Genomic DNA, 27,340 nt, shown 5'->3' with positions numbered 1-27,340 from the left:
GGACAAGAGGGAAAAAGAGTGGTAGTGACAAAACCGATGTAAAAGGACAGAGATGGGAAGAAAGGTACAAGGAAGGGGACAAGCATGGAAGGCAGGAGAGAGAGGAAGAATGGGAACCGGGGATCAGAGTGCATGTCTTATGCAGTCAGCCTCCAACACTAGGGTAAATAAAGTTTTTAGGAGGGAAAACTGGATTGCAATTTCTAGCCAAGATCCAAGATAGATACTGTCATGTATCATGTGAAGACAAAAACAATCTCTTCACTTACATTAAATTGCCTTTCAAACAACATTCAGTCAGGCAAAATTAATTTCCATGCCATGATATGAATGTGAAAAATAATTTCAACAAGTTTTAAATCAACAAAATAATCCAAAATGGCTTTTATTGAACTCCTACCCATTTTCTGGGCCCAGGGCCTCAGCAGACCCTGCCGGAACCAATTAGCCATAATTCACATGGCTCCTTAGAGAGTAACACGAGCAATGAATTGTTGGCTACAGGAGGGGGGGATTTCCTGAATCACTCACTAACCTGCTTCAGGAACTTGAAATTGAGACTGAGGAATAATGGATGAAAAGTGGAAATTTCAGTTAATGTTGTAAAATCTTAACATCTGGATGATGAAGTGAATTTCCCCCTTTTTATCTAGACATTTTTGGTGCCCTGTAGACATATGCCTGTGCTACAAAGTGCTAAAAATTGAGCTCCACTGTGATATTAACCCTCCTTCATTGCCTACACATCTCCAAATTACTTTTGAATGTGAGCATTCACCACTAAATGCTGCAAAAGCTATCATGTTTTCTCTCTGGAGAGCTGTCACTTCTAGGCCAAACCTCAGGTGAGAAGCAGATGGCAGCTCTGTGGGCCACCCCAGCGAGAAATTGCTTTTTGGCCAGGGGCTACTTTCCATGAGCAATACCACTGAGAAGGTTTAAGAATTATGATTAGGTATTCAAGAAGAATTAAAAGGAGAAAGAAATCTGCAAGCAATTTCATGAGTGCCACAAACAGGGTACTGTGGACACTTGTTCCTTGTCAAAATTCAGGTTTAATAACTCACCTTTCCAGCATAGTGCTGAATGCCAAAGCACAGCTCCATTCCTTTGGGCCTCCAGAAGTATTTGCATCGAAGATTATCTTCAAATTTATCTGTGTGGATTTTCATGTTTAAAAGTTACAATGTGAACTCTTTGGTCCTTTAGACAAAAATACTTCTCAAACCACGATGATTCAGAATAAGGAACTTCAGAGTAGCTTGATATTACTTATATGTACAGTGATGGAGAAATATCCCCACCTCACCCCACCCCCCACCCCCACATGATGGGCATTTACATTCAAGTTCTCATCTAGCTGTTTCATGTTGTCTTTTGTGTCAAGCTGATCTCGATGATATCATGTTCTGCTCTGAGAACTCTAAGAATAAACACTGATGACACCAGAAAACCAACCAATTAGCTTTAGAACCATGAAGATACTCCATGGAAGGCAAATGATCCTGGTTTATATTCCTCTTGACAACTTGCGACAATTTTATAACTTAAAAGGAAGTCACTCAAAGGTGACAGTCTCAACTCCTAGAAGTGAATCTCTCCCACAAATCAATTTTCCATCTGGGAAAAAGGCTTGAAACTTCCTCTCCATCCCTCCCCAGACAGTTTTGCTGCTGTGGTCAAGGATGGCCTACCCTGTGTTAGGAACTGTGCTAAGCAGTAAAGGGATGCAGGGGTCAGACTTTGTTGCCCAAGGATCTCACAATGTGAGAGATGGGGTCACACACAACACTGAAGATTGACAGAGGAAGAGGAGGAGGTGGAGAGGTATGGGGGTAAGTACAGAGGACTCCGAATGCCAGAAGGAGATGTTTTACCATCACTCCACAGATAATGGTAATTTAAAGAAAAGGTGGCTTTACAAAAACTATAGTAGGTGGGATGTCCAGTATAAAATATGAGCCAGGAAGTCAGAACATCAGCAGGGCTTCTATACAAAGTTGTACGAAAGATGGCTGGGGGTCCAGGTGGAGATATGAGAGAAGGGCATGTAAAAGGAGGGTATCAAGTGCTGGTCATGGAAAATAAGGGGAACAGAAGGTGTAAAAATGACACTGACGTAGGGTAAAGGTATTTCGCTTTACAGAAACAGGAAAGTGAGGAGAGTTTGAGAGATGGTGATGGGTTTGCTTTAACACACAAATCCTGCCAGGATGTGTTCTGAATATTTCAATTTATTAAAAGCAGAGTCTCTATTTTCACAATTACCAGGTAGCCAAAATACACAGGAAGGATTCCATAAACCATTTGATGATATGAGCCAAGTAGCCAAGCTCTCTTCTGCACATATGTATGCCTTTTCTAAAAGGTACCTACCAACTAGGGTCTGGTCCGTTGCCTGAGGAAACCGACTTTCCTCATCCAAAAGTGCAAGCAGTCCCAGGGGTTTCTGGAGGAACATATCCAAGAGGGGGCGATTGTCCTCATACTCCACGAGTGTGGCGTCAATGCCCTCGTTCTGATACTCCATCTGGAATGAAATGGATCATGAATCACTCCAGCCCAATACTGGCCTAGGTACCAGCAGGCTGCATGCACTTTCTCTGTCTGGCAACACTGAATAGGGTGTGTTTTATGTGAGTAGAACAAGGCTTTTCTGCATCCAGCACTGTTGAAGCTCAGGATTTAAGACTGACCTACAGGGAGCCTATGGCAGGTGGTAAGGGTGACAAGAGAACCTTGGCTCTCTGTCTCTCAGACATGGACTTGGTAACTCAAATTGAGAAGCTGATGTAGAAAGGAAGGGAAGCTGAAAATATTTTATTCTGGTGACAAGTATGGTTGAAACCAGGAGGAAAGCAGATTTCTGTCTTCTGCAAAGGAATTATCTTGAACTAAAAAAAGACTAAAAAGAACTCCAGATTTCCTGGGAAAATAAATGGAAGTAAACTGGATTGAAACAAGGTCTACTTTTGGACAAGATGGGTGGGGGAGGAGTGCATTGTGGATTTGTCCAGTTTCCATGATAAAACCAATACTGGTGTTTTTAGTCCATGACTTTGTCTAACGTAGCAGTTTAATGTGTCCCTTGTTCTTGCATTAAAACAAGGAGTTTGGTCAGAATGTTTAGTTTTTACAACTGTATACTCTCTCTTCATACAGGAGAGTCTTGGGGTTGAGGTTCGGGTTGGGGTGGAGGATAAGGGCCCCAGACTTCGGGTCCACTAGCTTTACATCCTGTTTTATTTGTTATTAGACTCATGGGGGGAAGATTTCCATTTGAAGAAAACCAAGAATGTATCTTACTCCTCTCTGAAGATACCCATCCACTTCTGGTGGGGTCTAATATGCAGGAGATAGGGGATTCACATGGTCAGTGAGTTAAGGAAACCAAGAACCTTATCCCGAGTTCCAGATCATCCTGTATCATTTTGGACTTGATCACAGATATTTTTAGTTAAATAAAGCAGAAGAGAATGTAGCATTTTGGGCAATGCATATGAATCAGTTTGGAAACAGCATTTAAATAATTGGCTTTTCACCAGCTTCGCTCAAGGGAGGAAATGTACCTTTCCACAGAAATCGAGACCTCTTTTTATCAAACTACATTTAGATTGTCGAGTTATTTTGACAGGACTGCCTCATCAGTGGTTTTTCTTTGGAGTCTTTGACCTGTTAACCTCACTAAGGAGGTTTCTGCTTCGAACTCTGGGCAGTCTGCAGGCATGTTCCCCACCAGGTCCAGTGCCTTCAGAGTTCACTGTTACCTGCTCGAGAGCAAAAACATGCTGATTGAAATAGTATTGAATTTGCTCATTGGCGATGTTTATGCAGAGCTGCTCAAATGAATTTCTCTGAAAGTTTTCGAATCCAAAAATGTCCAAGATCCCCACATTCATACCATCATCTGCAGTACTGCATGAGAGAGAAGAATAAAACCTTTTAGAGAAGGAAACAGCAGTTTCAGGGCAGTGAGAATATTCCTGCCTACATTTTTATCAACACATGTAGCTACTCAGGGAAAGCGGTATCCCGCCACCTTTCAGAAAGAAACAGTCTGTGTGTTAAACAATTGGTTTCCTGAGTCTTTCAACAGTACTTCCAACTTCTCTTATTCTAAGCAGCAAAATTTCAAATTTTCCTCAGAAGCTCCATCTATAGAGAGATTAAAGAGGAGCCACCCTGTTTAAAGGGGCTGGAACTGCTGTTCATTTATTCTTCTACTTTCTCACCCACAAGGCTTAGTTGGAGGAAGACTCTAGAATTTGATACTGTCAGTTCCTCCACAATCTAGAAAACACTAATGCTTAGCACAGATAAAGCTGTAGAAGTAGCAATATTGTGAGATTTCTGTGCTTTAACATTTCTCATGAAATGTCTCAGTTGATTCTAAAAACAGCAGTAGGAGGAGGATATTATTCTCATTTTATAGATGAGGAAACTATAACTTAGGATGTGCACAGATGAAGCTGTGGAGTCTGGATGCAAACCCAGTTTGCCCAGCTCCCAGCTAAGCTTGCTCTTTTAAATACCATACCGCAGTGGCTCTGTAACATGAGCCTCTCAGATGTAAATACACCATCTTTTAGAGGATATGCCCTGCGATCTTCATTAAAGAAAACCCAAGAGGAGACCAAATGCTTCCTCTTGGAAATTCCAGGAGACACTGGGGTCAGTGATAGCTCTCCTCAAGGTCTCTGCTCGTCAGGGGCACTTGCCATATGTTTTTGTCTGGCTGCAGGAGTGTATTGATGCGATTTACGATCCAGCTGAAAAGCCTCCCATACAGGGCTTTGGACATGGCATCTCTGACATCCGAGGCCCTGTCCACAGTGTTGGCGCGGATGATGGTCTCGCCCCGGGTGACCACGCAGTGTGAGGTGAGAGCTTCCTGGAGCTCTTCAGGGCTGATGCAGAGAACCGAGGCAGCTAGAAGAGAGGGTGAGGATAATGTTGGAGAAGGTAGACATCCATCTGTCCAGTCAGCCAGACAGTTAGCCAGCATTCATTCAACATCAGCCATGTGCCACGCTGTATCTTCAGAACTTTAGAGCCAAGGATAAACACGTGGGGCCCTGAACCCCAAGAAACACCTAGACTGATGCAGTGCCTCACAAACTATTCTGAAAGCTCTTTACATGTGTTAGATGAAAAAAATATGGAAGGAGGTGGTCTTTGACCAAATTAGTTGGAGCAATTACTGGAGAGTATAGTCTGCTCTCAGAAAATCACAAAGCACATTAGCATAGTTAAGTATTACAGTTTAACACACGAGGTGTTTATTTAAATAAGGGTTTTTTTTCTAACTCAGGAATCTTATTCCTTGTACCACTATTATTACTTGTGGAAATTTAAAAATATATAGGTGCATGTGTTATCCCCTCCAGATGCTGATTCAGTGAATTCAGAGTGAGGTCCAACCTCTCATAGTTTTTTCAAAAATTTGTAGATGATTTTGAAAAGCAGCCACTGGTGAGAATCACTGCCCAAAGTTACCTGCCATGGACTTTTCAGAAGAACATCTACATACTTGCCACTTATGAAATGAACGCTGATGTTCTACAAGATATTCTCTGGGAAATACTGGTTAGTGAAAACACCCAGAGCCAGTTAAGGACCAGGACATTATATCCTTGAGTCTTGAAAAATTACCCAAGTAAAAGAAACATGTACTTTGGCAACACAATGCACAGGAATCAGATAATTACCATTTTCCAAGGCTTCTGCATTGGGCACCTCACTTTTATCAGTTTGATGCTGAGAGGAAATAGCTGCAAACTCAATGTTTCCAATATTCAAAATCCCAGCTAATATCCTGTACGCTGAGTGCACCTCCTGAAAAGGACATCAAGAATCAAACCAATAAACTTAGCAGCACTGTGGTAGAAACCACTAGTCCACCCACATCCATCTCCACCCCACTGTCCTGGGCATACAAACAAATGTCCAAGCCTTCCTTGCAGTTAGGCCATGTAACTAAATTCTTAACAAAGGAACAGGCAGAATGAGGTGGGTCATTTCTGGACTTTCCTTATAGAAGGGAGCATGCCTCCTTCAGGCCTTTTTTTTCCATTACTGCTGAATCGAACTCCCAACAACCCACTTTCAATCATGCCACTGATTAGAATGCCTGAGACCAATGACTGGATGGAATAGAGATGTTCTACAGTCTGAACCTCTTGCCTTGGAATGCTTACATTAGAGAGAACTGATCTTTGTTCTTTAGGACACTTTTAGCCTTTAACCCTAGCTGATACAGCTCCCAAATTCAAGTATGGGTCTTTCTTCAAGACAAGAGTAGAGATATTCCTTAACGTCTTTAATATAGCTTATATGAAATAGTTGGAGGGCATTCATTGACGTTTCACTAGAACATCTGAAGTTAAATTATAGAGTATATAGTTATGAATGAGGTCAAAGCACTTTGAAAGACTCACTAGAAATTACCTGTCATGCTTTACTACAATAAGAAATAAACGTCTGGTCCTCATACCCATTTCTGGCACAAGAGTTTCTAAAACTCTAGGACTTTTTGAGTGGTAGAGCTGAGAAGGGTGTCCTTTGTTCGTCACGATAAGCCCCCTTCATCCACATCTAAGTTTGTGCTAAGGAGAAGACTCTTGGGGGATGGGTGTGCTGGTTGTCAGAGGAACCAACAATGTGATTTAAGGGTTGGAAATCTTAGCTGGACTCCAGACTTTGAGGAGGGCACAGAGATCGAGTCAATCATCAATAGGCAATGACTTGATCAGTCATGCCTAGGTAACAGAGCCTCCACTAAAACCCCTAATTGACCAGGTTTGGAGAACTTCTGGGCTGGCAAACACATGAAGGTAAAAAGAGGAGGTGGTGCCTCCTCTTCTAATACCTTGGCCTATAAATCTCTTCCACTTGTCTGTTCCTCAGTTCCATCCTTTAAAATAGACCAGGAATATTAAGTGAACTGCTTTCCTGAGTTCTGTGAATCCTTCTAGCAAATTATTGAACTTGAAGAGGAGGGTCTTGGGAACTCTCTATTTACAGCCTGTCCATTAGAAATAGGAAAACATGGGAGTTGCAACTGGTATCTGAAGTTGGGGCAGTCCTGTGGGAGTAAGCCCCTAACTTGTATAATTTGAAGCTAACTTGAGGTAGGCAGTGTCGTAATTGAACTGAACTGTAGGAGAACTGGTTAGTATGGGGAAGAAAACTCCACACATTTGGTAAGAATAGAAATGATGTGTGATGATCTAAGTCCTATTTTTATATTTAAAGTGGAATACATAAGTATAATTAATGGTAAAAAATAAAATAAAATACAATTATTTGTTTAAATATTTGCATTTCCTATAGGTGAGAAATGAAATATATAGCCAAGAAATCCCTGCATCTTATGCTTATAGATAAAGTACTTTGACAAAAAATACTCAGGCTGGGCACTTGATTTAGTACTATACATAGCAGCAAACTAATAGAAACTGTCATTAGACCATTGATAAAGCATTGCCTCTGAATTGAGCCTTTCTGCAAACACTGCTCAGTAAAGCCAAAAAACTGAACACGGACTGTAATAGTGACATCTGCTGGATACCTGATAATGCTACAAAGACAAATGAGGATTTTAAACTAGGCTTCCACTATAGAAAAACACTGTGCTTCAAACTCCTAAATCAAAGGCAAGATGTCATGTTTCTGACTTTAAGAATCACTGTTTTAATCACACAACTTAAGAGTGGCTAAGGAGAACACCTACCAAATGGGTTTTCTGGGACTAGCATGGATTTAACATGACAGAACCTCATTACTTTGATCAATACAGCATGAGGCTTGCAGAATACATCCAGAGACTCCCCACAGAAGCAGATCCCAGAGAGTAAAACAGAGACTCCACAGCAGTGAGTTATATATCTATTATTTCTATACATAGTTATCTCAAGATCTTATCTAAAACTCTCAACACTTCCTCTAATTAAAACACCCATACACACACCATGTATAAGTATACAAGCTATGAAACCTCCCAAAATAAGGCATCCAGGCATTTCACCACTAGGATGATCATCCACAAAGGAAATGACAAGGAACACACCCTTGAGACCAGCATCTCACCCTGTGTGTCTTTGGCAATATTCTTTTCAGCACAACGCTCAGAGATTTCCTCTTTCAAAGAGGAAAACTACCTATATATTTCAGCAAAGACTTTGGGTTCATGCACTGTGTAAAAGACCGAAGTTAAAAGCAGATTGGGTCTCCTTATGGAGGTATTAGCCTTATAGTGCTGCCTGTGCTGTTTCCAGCCTATTCCCCTTGACCCTTCAGTCCCACTGTTGGGCCAATTAGTTCTTCCCTTCTGGCCTGGGAACCTACATCCATTCCTGTATTTAGGTCAAAACATTATTCATCTAATGGTAGAATTCAATCAGTGATATGTCCACCTGTGTAATTACTCCTCCCTCCCCAATATGTAATCCAGTGTATCTTCTCTTCTCTTCATAGCCAGCCTAGGAAGAACTTTTCACCTTCCTCACCTTGCTCATTTCCTCTTGCCTCATCTCCAGCTAGGGAGGCTTTCCTGGTATTCCTGCCTTTCCTAAAGAACCTTGCTGTCTGCTTGCCATTCATTGTTGTTCAGTTGCTTAGTCATGTCCAACTCTTTGGGACTCCACGGACTGCAGCATCCCAGGCTTCCCTGTCCTTCACTGTCTCCCAGAGTTTGAGCTAACTCATGTCCATTGAGTCAGTGATTCAATCTAACCATCTCATCCTCCGCTGCGCCATTCTCCTTTTGCCTTCAACCTTTCCCAGCATCAGGGTCTTTTCCAATAAGTCAGCTCTTCACATCAGGTGGCCAAAGTATTGGAGATTTAGCTTCAGCATCAGTCCTTCCAATGAGTATTCAGGGTTGATTTCCTTTAGGATTGATAGGCTATCTACTCTTTATTTCTTAGCAATTTCCAACTTTCTATATCATAAAATGGAGTCACCTCACTCAGGATAGGAACAGTTAGCAAGAAGACCAACAATTCCTTCAATTAGGTTTCCCAGTTCACTGCTGATGAGTATGAATTTGGTTTCACCACCAATCAGCACAAGTGGGAAAGTCTTCTCTACCAAAGCCCCATGCAGGACGTATGACCTTGGCTTCTTTTTCTTTTTCTCAGAAGACACTTCTTCCACTAAGGCAGATATTCTCTCTGTAAAGATGAGGCTAAGTGGACAGTTGAGAAGAATCCTTCTTTTCTCTGTTCAGTTCAGTCGCTCAGTCATGTCTGACTCTTTGCAACTCCATGGACAGCAGCACGCTAGTCATCCCCGTCCATCACCAACTCCTGGAGCCTACTTAAACTCATGTCCATCATGCCGATGCTGCCATCCAACCATCTCATCCTCTGTCATCCCCTTCTCATCTCGTCTCCAATCTTTCCCAGCATCAGGGTCTTTTCCAAAAAGTCGGTTCTTTGCATCACGTGACCAAAGGATTGGAGTTTCAGCTTCAGCATCACATCAGTCCTTCCAATGAATATTCAGGACTGATTTCCTTTAGGATGGACTCGTTGGATTGCCTTGCTGTCCAGGGGACTCTCAAGAGTCTTCTCCAACACCACAGTTCAAAGCATCAATTCTTGAGCGCTCAGCTTTCTTTATAGTCCAACTCTCATATCCATACATGACTACTGGAAAAACCATAGCCTTGACTAGACGGACCTTTGTGCAATCTTGATTCCAGCTTGTGCTTCATCCAGCCCAGCGTTTCTCATGATATACTCTGCAGATAAGTTAAATAAGCAGGGTGACAATATACGGCCTTGTCGTACTCCTTCCCTGATTTGGAACCAGTCTGTTGTTCCATGTCCAGTTCTAACGATTGCTTCCTGACCTGCATACAGATTTCTCAAGAGGCAGGTTAGGTGATCTGGTATTCCCATCTCTTTCAGAATTTTCCACAGTTTATTGTGATCCACATAGTCAAAGACTTTGGTGTAGTCAATAAAGCAGATGTTTTTCTGGAACTCTCTTGCTTTTTCAGTGATCCAACGGATGTTGGCAATTTGATCTCTGGTTCCACTGCCTTTTCTAAATCCAGCTTGAACATCTGGAAGTTCACAGTTCACGTACTGTTGAAGCCTGGCTTGGAGAATTTTGAGCATTACTTTACTAGCGTGTGAGATGAATGCAACTGTGTGGTAATTTGAGCATTCTTTGGCATTGCCTTTCTTTGGGATTGGAATAAAAACTGATCTTTTCCAGTCCTATGGCCACTGCTGAATTTTCTAGATTTGCTGCCCTATTGATTGCAGCACTTTCACAGCATCATCTTTTAGGATTTGAAATAGCTCAACTGGAATTCCATCACCTCCACCAGTTTTGTTCGTAGTGATGCTTCCTAATGCCCACTTGACTTTGCATTCCAGGATGTCTGGCTCTAGGTGAGTGATCACACCATTGTAGTTATCTCTGTTAGCCTGGAGCTAATTCAAGAAAACTGCCCCTGGTTGGCTTCACAGGCGTCTCGTTGTAGTTATATCTCGGTATCTCTCTAGGAATTTACTCACCCTTTCAGTCTCTCTTTACTTTACTTCTTTTTTATGTCTTTAGTTTTTACCAGTTGGTTTTTTTTTTGTGCAAAGCACTGCATTAGGCCCAGCTAACAGGCATTCTTCCTTACAGGCTCTTTACTCAGTTTCCTTTTCAGAGGCCCACAACATTCATAACTTTAAAGTCAATGGTTGGTTCAAAAAATTTTTTTGTTTTGCATGTCAATCATACATCAATAAAGAGGTTTTTTTTTTAAATAAAAAGTCAATCATAAGTCTTATTGTCTGTCATTAAGGCACTGGAAATCTTCAACACCCTCAATTAACACTTTAATATGTACCCCTCTAGGATGTGAGAGTTGGACTGTGAAGAAGGCTGATCGCTGAAGAATTGATGCTTTTGAACTGTGGTGCTGGAGAAGACTCTTGAGAGTCCCTTGGACTGCAAGGAGATCCAACCAGTCTATTCTAAAGGAGATCAATCCTGGGTGTTCCTGGGAAGGACTGATGCTAAAGCTGAAACTCCAATACTTTGGCCACCTCATGCAACGAGTTGACTCACTGGAAAAGACTCTGATGATGGGAAGGATTGGGGGCAGGAGGAAAAGGGGATGACAGAGAATGAAATGGCTGGATGTCATCACCGACTCGATGGACATGAGTTTTGGTGAACTCCGGGAGCTGGTGATGGACAGGGAGGTCTGGCGTGCTGTGATTCATGGGGTCGCAAAGAGTCGGACATGACTGAGCGACTGAACTGAACTGAACTGAGTCTATCCTCAGCAGTATTCTCCCAATTCATGATCTGTTTTGAAGAAAGGGAAAAAAATATTCCCTAATCTCAAAGGCTTCTCCCTAAACTCTTCATCAAGGGATCTGCAATAAATGTCCAATCTTGACCATCACAGATAACCTGCCAGAAAAGTCTTCATGTACTTTAAAACATAAACATACCTAAAACTCAATTTATTTAATATGTTATGGTAATTCATATACCAGTAAGACAAGCATAATATTAAACAAAAATAGTATGGTTTAATCAAAAAATAAGAGTAGAAAAGCACTTATCTTCATTATTGGGTTTTAGGTATAACCCACCCCACCCCCAACTGCCCACAGGGATTTCATTGTCACTGGAAGACTCTTTCTACCAGTGAAGTTTCTACAATAAACCTAGGTTCAAGGGTTCTTTCAGATACTTTTTGCTCTAAGGGTTTGGGAAAATTTGAAGGGCTTCCTGCAGGGAATTAGTGACACTGTAAGAAAGGATAGAGACCATAATTTTTATTAAATTGATGAGTTCAATCAAGCTCTGTCTAGAAATATCCCTAAGAAAAACTTAAGAGAAAGTTCTGTTACATCAGTTAATTAGCATCTGCTTCCTGACTACAGTCAATTAAGTCTTTCTGAATTTAGTCAAACTACTTTGAGTTTACAAACATAAAAGTAAATTGAGTTAATTCAGCAAAATAGGTTGTCAATAGAGACACAGACAAAGATACAATGAAAAAAATCAGGATAAGAAAGATCCAACCTCTTCCTGCCATTTCCAGGACTGTTGACATAAACTGTGTTTATTTTCAGCATGAATTAACATGGGAGATAATGAATATACACACACATACATATAATCACAGTCTGATTATTCATTTAACAGTCCAGACCAGACATAAACTAAAAATATTTACTACCTTTTGTGTTTCTTTATTTTCATATCTGTTCATGCAATCATTCATTCATTTCTACTAGATTTTATTCCCATAGGAGTTAGGGATGGCTTACTTCAAGGATATATACTTAGCATACTTAGTTTCTTTTGTTTTTAATTTTCTTATCTTAAAATATCATCAGTTTTATTATTATTTCTACCATTAGGACAGCGCTGATATAATAGCCTTTCCTTTTAGAATTGGCATCAATCTTTCCACAGTATTCTACAACCACTGTTGTACTTATTAGAAGCAAAATATTATGAACCCTATGACTGACTTCTCTATTGTTCCTGTGCCCTTTTAAGAAAGTATGCCCTTAACACTTCAGCATGAGCTAGGTGACTTTAAATGGCTCTACTGCCAAGCTTTGACTCTTCTGGTGACGCATCTTTGATAACAACCAGCTCTATAAATTAACAACCATAAAGGTCCTTTAATAATGCTGGAACCTGTTTAATTGCTCTCCTCTAAGAAGCCAAGGGAAATATATTTCTATTTGTATCTGACCTTTGGGATTTTCCGCTGTCAGTTTAAAGTCTGTGGGAGGCTTGACAGAGAAATTTAACAGCTAGCTAGAAAGAAGAAATGTATTATTATAACTAAAATCAACAAAGCTGGGGAGGAAAGGGCTGGCCAAACTCCTTGGATTACAAAAGCAATCTTTTATCCAGAGTGGCTGTCCCAAGCTAACTCAAGTGTCTTGTAATCTAATCCCTGAAGATTTAAACATTTTCACCTATCTCCTAATCATTCACCTTCTTTGTTGGAAAGGCAAAAGAATCTGTATATTTTACAAATTTGATGGCAAAAAGCCCAGAAACTATGACACAAATGTATCACAGAGTATTATTTGAGCCTAGGGTAATAAATATTTTCTGTCACCCCCAGTATATATTTAATAGAGACGGCCTGTATCTAGTATGATAAAGGCAATATAATACTTAGAACTATAGCTAATAATTGCAATTCTGCACCATGGAGAAGAAAGTGACTGCAAGAAAGTTGAAAAGGTTTAATTTGTCTGAGGCACAAGCAACTACTGACACAAATATATTCCTGTGGCTTGGGGGTAACCTTCATATTCTTATACTCCTATTAGACAATTCACTCTAATGTTTGGAAAAACCCCAACTCAGAAAAGGTCAGTGTTGTTTGGTGTTTGTTATCAAAGCTGGAGTGAATTGATGACAGAGGTAACAATTCACAGGTATTTGGGATTTACAAAAGTACTTCTACATCATTTTTAAAATTTTTATTTTTAGTACTTCTACTTTAATGTTCCCCTCGGATCTTTCTAAAATGCAGATTTTGTTTTAGCTGTTCTTGGTTAGACCTGAGGATCTGCATTTCTAACAAGCTCTTCCGTTCCGTTCCGTCGCTCAGTCGTGTCCAACTCTTTGCGACCCCGTGGACTGTAGCCTACCAGGCTTCTCCATCCATGGGATTCTCCAGGCAAGAATACTGGAGTGGGTTACCATTTCCTTCTCCAGGGGATCTTCCCGACCCAGGGATCGAACCCAGGTCTCCTGCATTGGAGGCAGACGCTTTAACCTCTGAGCCACCAGGGAAGCCCTTAGGTGATGACAATGTTTCTGGTCCTTGGGTCACACTTTTAAGTAGCAAGACCTTATAACATGACCAGCATGGCATTTGAAAAGCAAGGGTACTGCCCCAAGTTGGAACTTTCAGGTCTTCATTCTCATTGACCCAAGAATATGAACAGTTGCGTTTCTTTTTGTCCTGGCAATCACTTACCTTGTCAGTGAATCCTATAATCCTGAAGCAATGCTGAATTGCTTCAAACTGTCTTCTGTAAGACTCCTTGGAAGTTATGTCATGCATCACCCTTCCAGTTTCATCAGCTATGTACCTACATGGAGTATGACCACACAGAATGAGTACTGACTTGGCAAATGGCATCCCAAATACCAGGGTATCATTGGGCTCCTTCTTTGTAAGAGCATTTTCTTAAAGTCTAATACTGTGATGAAATAATGGTGTGCATGGCTAAGTAAAATGGCTGCAATTGAGTTTTTAAACTTCCTAGAAAATGCAAAGGGAAATAAATTTCCTGCCATCTCATGTGGGCATTTTGGCACGTGTATCCAGTTAGGAGAACAGCTCCATTTCCAAGTTTTGCTAGTTGTATATTCACTACAAATTAACAACTAAAACCCCTGACACTTACCTAGGAGGCTTTTCCTCAGGAAGTCGGAACTCAGAAAGTTTCTTTTGGTGATAAAGACCAGCATAAATATAGTAAAATATGTGAAAATTTTTCTCTCCTCTGGAAAAAAGTAGGGAAGGGACATTGTTAATAATCATTCTGGGCTTCTCTACTCGATGGCTTTTCCCTTCCATGCAAAATATTATTCTGTAGCCAATTTACGTTCATAGGCAATTAATATGCTATATTCCTGGAGAAGGAAATGGCAGAATACTCCAGTATTCTTGCCTGGAAAATCCCACGGATGGAGGAGCTTTGCAGGCTACAGTCCGTAGGGTGGTAAAGAGTCAGACACCACTGAGCACACAGTACAATATGTCACATCCCAAAAACAGGATAGTACTAGGGACAGGATAGGATAGCCATTTCCACAGTGTCACACTATTAAACACATTATGTTTATACAGAAGATTTCAGAGAATGGAACATTTATAGGAGGTGACAGCTCAGGTTACTTACCTTTAGAGCTCTTTCTATTCCAGACCAAATAACTGTGCATCTGTGTCACACATCTTGTTTGAAGCCCACGTTGCATCAGAGACAGTGATATCCAGCTTACAAAGATCACCCAAACTCCCTACTTCACTGAAGCTCAAGACAAGAAGCAGCTCACCAGTAGTACAGTAAGTTAGGGAAGGGAACTGGTCCCAGAACTAAGGTCTCCACTGTCTCAAACTTGTGTTCTTTCAAATACAATCCAAAAATGGCATGCATCAGTCTACCTAGTCTCGTGGAATGTACCTTTTTTAGGTCACTCTGGCCAGGGTGGGTGCTGCTGGACTGTGGTCTGTGGACTGCAGTCAGCTTATGATGAGACCAGAAACTGGAAATTCTGTGTCCAGACATTTTACAGTAAGTGGTATTTCTATGATATCTGAGAGTATGATGATTTTTCTGGTAATACATTTATATTTTACAAAAATAAAATCACAATTTATCATGAACTATTAAAAAAAAAAACCTAGTCTTTCAACGAAGATAATTTGAAAAGTCCTTCTCTCTATCCTTACTTTCCTTTGGAGGTCAGTCTCTTCTGTTGATGCCCTAGGATTTTCACAAATCCTCACCTTGGCCAACATAGCTCTGCGGAAAGAAATCTTATCTTCCTTCTACTCCTTGTCCCTGTCTGTGACATGGGCCCCACTCTTTTCTTCAGTTTCTCCTGGATATTCTAGCCTTCCTCTACTTGATTATTCTGTCCAAGCTCACCTGGTACATTTTTATCTCTACCAGCCATTCCTCACCCATTTGTTCACTTAACTAATAAACTTCCTGCGTGCCAAGTATGGCAGGCACTGCACCAGATGCCAGGGATATGGGAGAGAGGATTCCTGCTCTCTGGAGCTTCCTTCTAGTGATGGACAGAGATGAATCAGTATGAAAACTGGTGATAAGGACTTTGAAAGAAACAATCAAAGGGCTGAGACGAACAACATTCGTGGATGAGGGTCACTTGTACCCAGTCAAGGGAAGGACTCTCAAAGGAAATAACATGAAAATCAAACTTTAAAGTGTGAGAAGGGAGTGGAAGGAGCTACAAGGAGAAGAGGGAAAGCATTTCAAGGAAATGGAGCAGCACGTACACAAAGGCTCTGAGCATGATATCCACGTGGGGACCAAAAGTCTGCTGATGAGAAGCCAGTGGACAGGTGGGCAGGGCCAGCCCACACAGGTCTTATCAGGCTATAATGAAGATTTTGTTGATTATGCAAATAGAATCCTTTGAAGTGTTTGAAAATGTAAATGTGAGACTAGATTGTAAGAAGTTAAGATGGATGCAAGGAGACCAATTAGGAGGACTTGGTGAGAGAATCTTCCTATATGCCAGAGGAGAGCAGAACCAGAAAGATCAGACAACCAGGACTTACACAAGTCCCACCTTCTTCTCATCCAATGTCTTCAGTCTATTCAGTGCTATCATATTGACTAAAATTAACAGCAATAATAAGTTATGGGTTATTCAGTTCAGTTGCTCAGTCATGTCCAACTCTTTGTGACCCCATGAATCGCAGCATGCCAGGCCTCCCTGTCCATCACCAACTCCTGGAGTTCACCCAAACTCATGTGCATTGAGTCGGTGATGCCATCCAGCCATCTGATCCTCTGTTGTCGCCTTCTCCTCCTGCCCCCAGTCCCTCCCATTAGGTACCAATTATTCTATATTTGGAAAAAATTACATATCATCTCATTTAATTCTCATAACAGCCCTATGAGGTTTGCTTTGAAAGTGAAAGCATTAGCCACTCAGTCATGTCTGACTCTTTGCAACCCCATGGACTATAACCCACCAGGTTCCTCTGTCTATGGAATTTTCTAGACAAGAATACTGGGGCAGGTAGCCATTTCCTTCTCCAGGGATCTTCCAGACCCAGAGATTGAACTTGGGTCTCCTGTATTGAAGGTGGATTCTTAACCATCTGAACCACAAGAGGTTGGCTTTATTATGTCTTCTTTTGCATATGAGGAAAGTAAGCTATAAGGATAGTTCTATTAATAAGTGACAGAGCTGTGATTAGAACCCTCCTTACATTTTCCTTGTAAAAGACCACTTTACATTTGAACACAGAAAACTACAATTTCCATTTTGTCAGAGGTAGTTTCCTAAACTTTAAAATAACCCTAATTTAGAAAGAAAGAAGCAGGGCACCTCATAAAAATTAATCAAGACACCACAGGGAAGCTAAAAATGACTGATTCTATCCTTTCATGCATTTGTTTAACTTTCAAGTCAGTCCCTGTTTTGTGAGGGAACTGCAGGTATCTGATAAAAGAAGATGCTGGGGTTCTGAACCTAAAACAAGTCCTGTGGGTTCTACTTGCACAGCCTCTCAGGTTCATCAGCTCCCCTGCTTCCCCATCTCCACTGCTACCATCTCAGTTCAGGCTAACATTCTCTCTCAGGTTGATTTGAAAACAGCCTCCTAGTGGCCTCAGTGTAACAGTATTTCTTGCATCTTCTCCAATCCATTTGCTCCACTGAAGCCAGAGCCATTATCTCATCATAACAAAATGCAAGTTGGGTTTTGTGACTCCCCATCTTGAAAACATTAAATGGCTTCTTTTTACCTTTAGAATAAGGCTCAGAAGAATTGTCTTTAGAATAAGGTTCCTCAACCTGGCTCCAAAGCCCTGCATGATCTGGCCTCAGTCTTGTCTTTGCTCCTCTCTTCCCCCACCCCTCCACTCCTAGCCCCATCCCATCTCTTTTGTTGGCTGCTAGTGATCCTCAGGGCTCAGATTAAATGTCTCTCACACAGGAAATCCTCTCCTCCTAGGCTAGGCTATTGCCCTTTCACCTGTTTTACTTTCCGAGTGCCTTACATTCCTTCCTGGTATCTACCACAATTGTTATGTGTTAAGCTTTTTTTTTTTTTTGCTTAATGCCTGTGACCCTTCCCGCACCTGTCCCTCTCTCATTCCCCATCCACTCCAAGCTCCAAGAATACTAGGACCTTGTCTATTTTGTTTACTCTTGCAACCCCAACAGAGAGCAGAACACTGGCATGCAGGAGGAATTCAATAGATAGTAAATGCATAAATGGAGCCATGCTCCTGAGGAAGTCTGATGTCCTCTAACAGTAATAATAATAGGAAGAGAGGCTAACTCTTTGATAATATGTACCAATCCAGGCACTTTTAAAAGTTCTTTTACATAAACAAACTCACTAATTTTCATGGCAAACATGAGGTAGGCTCTAGGAGCATCTTCATTTCACAGATGAGGCTCAGAGAGGTTAGGTGATGAGAGTGTTAATTCTTAGGTAACTTGATAAGGAGTCAGGGGCCCTTGAGGAGGAGAAAGGAATAAACCTTTTTTCTGTATTGCTTTGTCTTAATCACATAAGACTTTTTTTTCTTAAACTCTAAGTTATTATGACAACAATCTTTAAGACTAACTTTCTTTAAGCCCAGAGCTAATGATTACACAACAAAACAACTCATCTTGCTCAAAGTTGTTTTTCCTTAAGGTCTGTACTAATGATTATATAAGAACAATGTATCTTGCATTGCAGGAGGACATGTCTCTCCTTCTTTACAAGAATCTTCTGACTAATCTTGTTATCTTAAGATGTATGTTGTGGGAGTGGGTCTGGTAAAAGTATATAAGGACTTAATAAGACTAGTGAGTGGGTCACTCTCTGTCCCCCTTCTGATGTCTATGTCAGAAGCTTTCTTTGTCCTTTTTCACTGCAATAAAATTTCTGCCACACGAAAGCTCCGCGTGATCAAGACTGGTCCCTGAAAGTGAAAGTTACTCAGTCATGTCTGATTCTTTGCAACCCCATAGACTGTATAGTCCCTGGAATTCTCCAAGCCAGAATACTGGAGTGGGTAGCCTATCCCTTCTCTAGCAGATCTTCCTGACCCAGGAATCGAACGGGGGTCTCGACCTGCATTGCAGGTAGATTCTTTACCAACTGAGCTATGAGGGCTAAATCTTCTTTGGCGATCATGAATCTGACATCGTTCTCCATAAGTTATCAGTGACATACCCAAGGTCACACAGTAAATGTCAGAGACAGCCTTGAACCAAGAGCAGTTCATGCTATTGACCACTGCTATGCTGCTATTTTTTTTTTTTTTTTTGCTGCACCATGCAGCTTGTGGAATCTCAGTTCCTCAACCAGGAATTGAACCCCCAGCAGCAAGAGCCAGAATCCTAACCACCAGACTGCCAGGCAAGTTCCTATACTGCTCTCCTTAAAACAAAATAACTTTTTCCTCTCTCAAACTAGGGGAAAATTAACATGTGGAATATTCTCAGTGGTTTTGTTTTTTTCTTAATAGACAAGCTCAATTTTAAGGGAACTAGTAATTTATAAAAGTAACTGCATATTGTTAAATTCTACCTGGTATAACCAACTCCAGGGAATGTGCATACCTATCCCAAAGTAATCCCATCCAGCCCTTTCTACTGTGCTTGTAAACGTCTTTTAGATTAGAAATCACCATTTATCCTTTCCTTAGATAGTTTCTTGCCTTTGGGGAGGCTGAGGGTAGGAATGGGGGCAGGTATACTAAGAACAAAGAATGGAATGTAGCCATAAAAATTCCCAAAGCCTCCTGTCTACACTGCAGCATAAAACCAGAGTGAGAAAATAGGGCACCTACGCGGCCTGTTTTATAACTCTGGATTTTTCGAGGAGATATTCAGAGATTCTTGCTCCCATCACAGCTCCAGTTGGTGTAAACATCATTTCCAGATATTTTCCAAAACGGCTGGAATTGTCATTGATGGCAGTGCACGCATTTCCAAAGGCTTCCACCAGAGAGTTGACTTGCAGAATTTTTTCTCTCAAGGTCTGATTATCTGCCTGTGCCAAACAGAGAACAGTCCAGTGGAGTCTCCAGAAGCATTACTCCAGTAGAGCTGCCACACACCCATCCCAGTCCACAAAAATCACATTTATCTTTTTGGGAAAAACTCCCATTTGGGAAGTTAACATCAACCACCAGCACTGTTTTCTCAGATAAGCATCACCCCAGGTGCACAAGTATCAGATAAGGCTAGGTTAGGTCAGTTTTTACGCCCTGCCACGCTTCTCTTAAAATCCTTGACAGACAAAATGCCTAGAGTTTAGAAATAATTTTAAATAGAGAGATTACATCACTTTTCTCAAGTTATTCATTACAATATTCAATAAACCTCCTCTGTAAAAAACACTTAAATTTGTTCTTAGTCTCATAATACACTGCTTATAAGTAATTGCTAGGCTATTTTTACAGCCATATCTTCAATGTCCATTTCACCAAGCTAAAAATTTCTATTTCCCTCAACTTTTGCTCAAAGGTTTCTACTTTCCAATCCTTTAATCACCTTAGTGACTCCCCCGATCCTGCTCCTAGTGTTTAACCACTTTTACTACTTAATGACTAACTGTTTGTATTATACTAAGAACAAGAAAAATAAATTGCCAAATCTAGTAAATTCGTGCTGGCATTATTTTCTTCACTACATGAAAGGAGGAGGACATGCTGACATCTTATAAGGTCTAGCAATCAGGAGGCGAACATAATAAAGATGGAATGTTTCTATGTACCCTCTAATAAAATCCAGTATTTCCATCATTTTAGAAATATGCAATTACTCTGAAGGGACTTCAAGCTACAGTACAGAAAGCAGGCCATCATTACCTTTCCCAAGAAAGTCAAATGCTGAACGATCAGGTGGGCACTTTCCGTCTTCCCAGAGCCACTTTCTCCACTGATGACAATGCACTGATACAGAAAATGAAGTGTCAGTGAAGAATGCATAGCACAGTAAACATCCTGTGTGTTCAGCTATGGTTTTCATATAACATCCATCCACCACCGTTCACATTAACTCTTCACTGAGCAATAATACATCTTAGGAATCTTTTTATTTCAGTACATTGAGAGCTTCTTTAACCTTTTTATTCATTTGTGGCTCCTTTGTACAGATGTCCCATAGTCTATTTAACCAGTCAGAATGGATACTTGAGTTTTTCCCTATGTTACTACAAACAATATGCAATGAACAGCCCTATGGATAGGTCATTATATTTATGCAGGTTCATTTGTAGAATAAATTCCCAGAAATAGAGTTGTTGGACCAAAAGGTAAACACATTCTTAAGTTTGATAGTTAATACCAAATTGCTTTCCTAAGGACTGTAATGAAAGTGCCTATTCTGCAGCATCACCAACTGGGTATGTTGGATTTCTGCTATTCTGATAGGCAAAACACTGTATCTCAGTTCAGTTCAGTCGCTCAGTCGTGTCTGACTCTTTGTGACCCCATGAACTGTAGCACGCCAGGCCTCCCTGTCCATCACCAACTCCCGGAGTCCACCCAAACCCATGTCCATCGAGTCGGTGATGCCATCCAACCATCTCATCCTCTGTCATCCCCTTCTCCTCCTGCCCTCAATCTTTCCCAACATCAGGGTCTTTTCAAATGAGTCAGTTCTTCGCATCAGGTGGCCAAAGGATTGAAGTTTCAGCTTCAACATCAGTCCTTCCAATGAACACCCAGGACTGATCTCCTTTAGGATAGACTGGTTGGATCTCCTTGCAGTCCAAGGGACTCTCAAGAGTTGTCTCCAACACCACAGTTCAAAAGCATCAATTCTTTGTCGCTCAGCTTTCAGTACAGTTTTAATTTGCACTTTTATTATGAGTGAGATTGGGCATCTTTTCATAAGTTTAATGTCATTCATATTTTCCTTTTTTGTATCCAGTCTATATTCTTTGCCTTCCTTTTTTTAATATTGGTCTTTCTATCAGTTTTTTCTAGGAGCTCTTTATATATAAAGGAGATTAGTGGGTGTGGTATAATAAAAAACATATATTGGGTCTTTGCCTCTGGTTCCTGACTCTGAACTCTTAAACTTTTGGAATAGCATATTAAAAGGCAGAGACATTACTTTGCCAACAAAGGTCCGTCTAGTCAAGGCTATGGTTTTTCCCGTGGTCATGTATGGATGTGAGAGTTGGACTGTGAAGAAAGCTGATCGCCAAAGAATTGATGCTTTTGAACTGTGGTGCTGGAGAAGACTCTTGAGAGTCCCTTGGACTGCAAGGAGATCCAACCAGTCCATTCTAAAGGAGATCAATCCTGGGTGTTCATTGGAAGGACTGATGCTAAAGCTGAAACTCCAATACTTTGGCCACCTCATGCGACGAGTTGACTCACTGGAAAAGACTCTGATGCTGGGAGGGGTTGGGGGCAGGAGGAGACGGGGATGACAGAGAATGATGGAGGCATCACCGACTTGATGGACATGAGTTTGAGTGAACTCCGGGAGTTGTTGATGGACAGGGAGGCCTGGCGTGCTGTGATTCATGGGGATGCAAAGAGTCGGACATGACTGAGTGACTGAACTGAACTGAATGATAGAAGTGGTGGAGCATCCTTTGTTATTCACAAACAAGTCGCTTTCAAGTAAATATAACTGCTAACCAAGTGGTTCAAGGTGGAGCCCAAGATAGCTTCAGGATGGAGGCTGATCACCAAAAAAGACCAAAAAAGATTTAGGGGGAGGCAACTTTCAGCCTTACCATTCCAGCTTCTGGGGCGGAGAAAAGGGCTAGAGACTGATTGAGTGATAAAAACTCTTAAACAGTGAGATTCAGAGAGCTTCCAGTGTGAATGTGCTGCAGGCCAGGGAGGGACCTGTGCCTAGAAAATGCATGGAACCTTTGCACCATTTTCTCCCTTATATCTTGCCCTAAGCATCTCTTCCATTTGGCTGTTTTTGAGTTGTGTCCTTTATAAAAACCCAGCAAACACAAGTATTTTTCTGAGTTCTGTGAGTCATTCTAGAGAATTATCAACCTCAGGGGGATTGTTGGAATCCCTAAATTTGTAGTCAGCCAGGTAGAAGAGTGGGTAGCCTAGGCACCCCATTCACAACTGGCGTTGAAGTACAGGTAGTCTTGTGGACTGACCCCTGAACCTGTGAGGTCTGTGCTAAATGTGGATAGTTAGTATCAGAATTGAATGGAACTGAATTGTTAGACATCTGGTTGGCATCAGGGAATTGGAGAATTGGCTAGTGTTGGTAGAGACACAACATTTGGTGTCAGAAGTGGTGTCAGAAAAAAGATAACATAGTGTGATAACTTTGTAACTTGAAAAAGACATATATCTCCCTTCATTTACTTCTGTCTATGAATTCTGTGGACATTTCACAAATCTCTGCTGCTGCTAAGTCACTTCAGTCGTGTCCGACTCTGTGCGACCCCATAGATGGTAGCCCACCAGGCTCCACCATCTCTGGGATTCTCCAGGCAAGAACACTGGAGTGGGCTGACATTTTCTTCTCCCACAAATCTCTGGGAAAGGTAATAATTTGCAGAAGCCAAGTTTCTAACCCACAGTTAATCCATGTATTCCATTTTATAATTTGCACTATTAAAATTTCAAGTGTTCCTCAACAAATCCAAAACTGGACTTCACAGGTCTCAGGAAATATATACATTGTGCTTCTCTCATAAAAATTTCTCATGAAATTAGACTGTTTCTATTTCAAACAGAATAAACACACAAGGGAAAAAATACATATCCTTCTCCGATTACAAGTAAAGGAAGGGCCAAAGGTTGGATATGCTACCACAGTGCACTGGAGGTCCAGACAATTAAAATGTATGGGTAAGCTTTGTGTTAATAGCATTGAGTTTAAGATTTGTGCAGTTTTTCTCATTCATCACAGTTTCTCAGCAGCTAAACAGTGCGGTACGTGACCATTATCAGCCTGTATGCAGTATTTCATACAAAAAGGACTGGACCATGAACTTTCTGAAATCTTCCTAGGAAAGAACTTTATTTCTGTCATTCTCCATCTTGTTTTTATTACAGTCATTACCATGTCATCAGTTTTGTGTTAGCTCTATGTTCTCATATAAGAATTATCTTATTATATTTTAGGGATTCCCTGATAGCTCAGTTGGAAAAGAACATGCCTGCAATGCAGGAGACCCCAGTTCAATATCTGGGTCGGGAAAATCTGCTGGAAAAGGGACAGGCTACCCACTCTAGTGTTCTTAGGCTTCCCTTGTGGCTTAGCTGGTAAAGAATCTGCCTGCAATGTGGGAGACCTGGGTTCCATCCCTGGGTTGGGAAGATCCCCTGGAGAAGGGAAACGCTACCTACTCCAGTATTCTGGCCTAGATAATTCCATGGACTCTATAGTCCATGGGGTGGCAAAGAGTTGGACATGGCTAAGCAAATTTCACCTTCCTCTATTTTATTTTACCAGGGAAAATGAGCGCATTTGAGGAGGATATCTCACATTTCTTGAAAAGTGCTTCTACATTCTCTTGTTCCTCTAGTTTATCACTACTCCTGTCCCACTGAGCTACTATTTCATTGCCTATTTCCTTGAGTCAGTATCAGCAACTAGAAAGGCAAGTTTTTAGGAAAACTCAAGAGCTGCAAAGGAAGACAGAAAACATCCTACTGTGGGACTTGGTGGGGAAGGACAGTTAAGTTCTTACCTGGTCTTTGCTGAAAGTAACCATGCATTGGTAAGCAGCATCTGCTGATGCAAAGATGTGGGGGGGATTTGAGGCACGTTTCACTCCATGATACAGTCTGGAAAACTGAAAAACATTAATTTAAAGAACGCTTCTAATGTCCCAGTACCCTTTGCCCATGAAACCAAGGCTTTGTCACTTTTCAGGGGAATTGTGGTACCAGGGAGGCTGTTGAGCAGAGGCTCTGGACTCTACAGGCCTGACTTCAAATCCCAGTTCTTCATTTACTGGCTCCATAGCTTGTTCAAGGACACTAACTTCACTATGTGAAGGCTCCTCATCTGCCAAATAGGGTTACTAATAGTACCCATCATGCAGGGTCATGAGAAATATCCAAGGCAACCCAAAACCCAGTATATAGTAAACACTAATTAAATGTTAGCTCCCATCGTTACATCTTAACTTAAAAAGTCACCCCAAAATGTATGAATTTTGTTGCACTATTATTTTCGGTTTAGGGTACGTCCACCCATGGTATTTTATTCTCACTTCTCCCTTTTCATTTTTCCTTGAGATTTCAAATTTCCTGTTAAGGAGTCACATGCTCATAAAACATTCCTTACCTGTGGAGAGTATATGCTGAGATTCTGGAAGGGGTTTAAGGCAATTAAGATATCTCCAACATATGTGTAAATAAGTAAGTCCACATAACGCTTCTGCAGCTGATGAATAATTGTATCCTAAGAAGAGGATAAATAGTACCAAGAGTAAACATTATTTCCAGTCAAGAGAGAGATCCTAAAAATAACGAGTGTATGCTTACAAGAATAGTTTTCTCCAAAAGAGTAAAACAGTCCATTTAAATCATACCCTATTGATTAGGACCCTAATGATCCTAAATGCAGATATTTACCTTAAACGAAGAAAAAATTAGGAATATGCTATTTAAAAGAATTCAGCCCATTTAGGACTTGCTAAAAAACACAGACATATCTGACAAAAATTTTATTATGAAAAAACTGTTTGACCCCATCCAAATGTTCTATTTAGAATTCGATTTAACAGGCCATTCCTATTAATAAGTACAGATAAATTGTAACTTCATTTCTCAAAGCATTACACTTAAAATTTGCGTGGTGGGAATGTAGAATTGAACACTTTTTATATCACACTTTAGTGATTCATACATTGCATTTAAGGGTCCCCAGAGCTAGAAACAGCAGAAGCAGGTCCAATGCAATTAACAGCTCTATTAAACATGCATATTTTAAATGGGGAGTATCACAATTTTCAAATTTGGAATTCAAGCTATATTACCTTCACTATTTCCCTAAATGAAGCTCTTCTTTATGAAGAACAAACAACTGTCTTAATTTAAGGGTTAAATTGCACTGTTCTATAAACAGAAAATAATTTCAGCTGATATAAAAACATCTTTTAAGCGTGCAATATAAAAAGCCTTCACAGGAAAACTCCAAATCCTTTTCATCATTTAGGACATTTAGGGGACTATAAATGAACACAGAACAACATGGGATCATAGTCACAGCAGCCAAACATCCTTGAGTTTCACCCCAGGGCTACACAAAGTTTCAAGTGACCTTAGAAGAACATGGTCTACAGCAGAAAGATCAGACCAGTCATGTGAAACAAATGTCTTTGGTGAAAATTGCCTATTAAATATTTAGTACCTCATCCAGGACCTCCATATTGACCAAGTCATCCTCAAGGCAGTATTTTTCAGCATCTTCCACATGATAGGGTCTTTTGGTGTGCATCCTTTCATGCCTAGAGTTTATCCAGAGAATATTAGTACTAAGGCAGTAAAAAATATAGCAGAAACTAGGGCTTCCCTGGTGGCTCAGAGGTTAAAGCGTCTGCCTCCAATGCGGGACACCCGGGTTCGATCCCTGGGTTGGGAAGATCCCCTGGAGAATGAAATGGTAACCCACTCCAGTATTCTTGCCTGGAGAATCCCATGGACGGAGATGCCTGGTAGGCTACAGTCCACGGGGTCGCAAAGAGTTGGACACGACTGAGCGACTGAACAGAACAGAACAGGCCACAAGAACAATTCAGCCACTGTCTTATCACACAACACGTTCAGAGACTTCAGAGAAGGGACAGGAAGATCAAGCCTAGTCCAGGCCCCCAGCCCTCTCTCATCACTGCAGAACTTCCAGGGGAAAGGGGTGCTCCAGCATTCAAACCTTCCGCTGCGGTGAGGTGCACTGCCAAATGGGCCCATATAATACTCATATCTGCTTTTCTTAAATGGCAACCACAGTACTTCCTCACATTATTTTCTGTTCAGCATCAGACATATAATTCTCATTAAGGTACTTCCCTTTAGGTCCCCTCTTGCTTCCACCAGCACCACTCCCCATTTTCTGAGGAATTTTTAAAGCCACAGAAAACTTTAGAGTATAATATAGCAAATACCAATGAATCAAGAAATGCTCATATTTTATCTTGTTTGTTTTAAATCCCTTTGTGACCCACTCCACTTTCCTCAGTTCAGTTCAGTCACTCAGTCATGTCCGACTCTTTGTGACCCACGGACTGCAGCACGCCAGGCTTCCCTGTCCATCACCAACTCCTGGAGTTTATTCAAACTCATGTCCATTGAGTTGGCGATGCCATCCAACCATCTTATCATCTATTGTCCCCTTCTCTACTGCCTTCAATCTTTCCCAGCATCAGGGTCTTTTCAAATGAGTCAGTTGTATGCTTCAAGTGGCCAAAGGATTGGAGTTTCAGCCTCAGCATCAGTCCTTCCAGTGAATATTCAGGACTGATCTCCTTTAGGATAGACTGGTTGGATCTCCTTGCAGTCCAAGGGACTCTGAAGAGTCTTCTCCAACACCACAGTTCAAAAGCATCAATTCTTTGGTGCTCAGCTTTCTTTAGAGCCCAACTCTCACATGCATACATGACCACTGGAAAAAC

The 27,340-nt window shown here is 41.1% G+C and overlaps 2 protein-coding genes across 2 annotated transcripts in view; both read right to left on the bottom strand.

Annotated features, from left to right (window-relative positions):
• LOC129538349 (myosin-IIIb) overlaps positions 1 to 1,172 on the bottom strand; it is a 134,104-nt gene extending 132,932 nt beyond the window's left edge. Inside the window, exon 1 of the mRNA XM_055398473.2 lies at positions 1,068 to 1,172. Coding sequence (XP_055254448.2) covers positions 1,068 to 1,172 — 105 coding nt within the window. The remainder of the gene's footprint in view (positions 1 to 1,067) is intronic.
• Positions 1,173 to 4,672: 3,500 nt separating this feature from the next.
• On the bottom strand, positions 4,673 to 26,169 carry MYO3B (myosin IIIB). The gene is made up of 9 exons (XM_088841503.1): positions 26,083 to 26,169; positions 25,015 to 25,131; positions 24,413 to 24,517; positions 20,589 to 20,672; positions 19,566 to 19,768; positions 14,415 to 14,513; positions 13,982 to 14,096; positions 5,709 to 5,835; positions 4,673 to 4,929 (listed from the first exon to the last, which is right to left on the bottom strand). Exons 1-9 carry the CDS (start codon positions 26,167 to 26,169, stop codon positions 4,673 to 4,675), a joined length of 1,194 nt encoding a protein of 397 aa, XP_088697629.1.
• Positions 26,170 to 27,340: the final 1,171 nt, after the last annotated feature.

The sequence above is a fragment of the Moschus berezovskii genome, chromosome 2 (assembly GCF_049115385.1).
Source record: "Moschus berezovskii isolate FMDL1 chromosome 2, NW_MosBer_1.0, whole genome shotgun sequence".
NCBI lineage: Eukaryota > Metazoa > Chordata > Mammalia > Artiodactyla > Moschidae > Moschus > Moschus berezovskii.
This window is presented reverse-complemented; position numbering and strand designations above follow the sequence as displayed.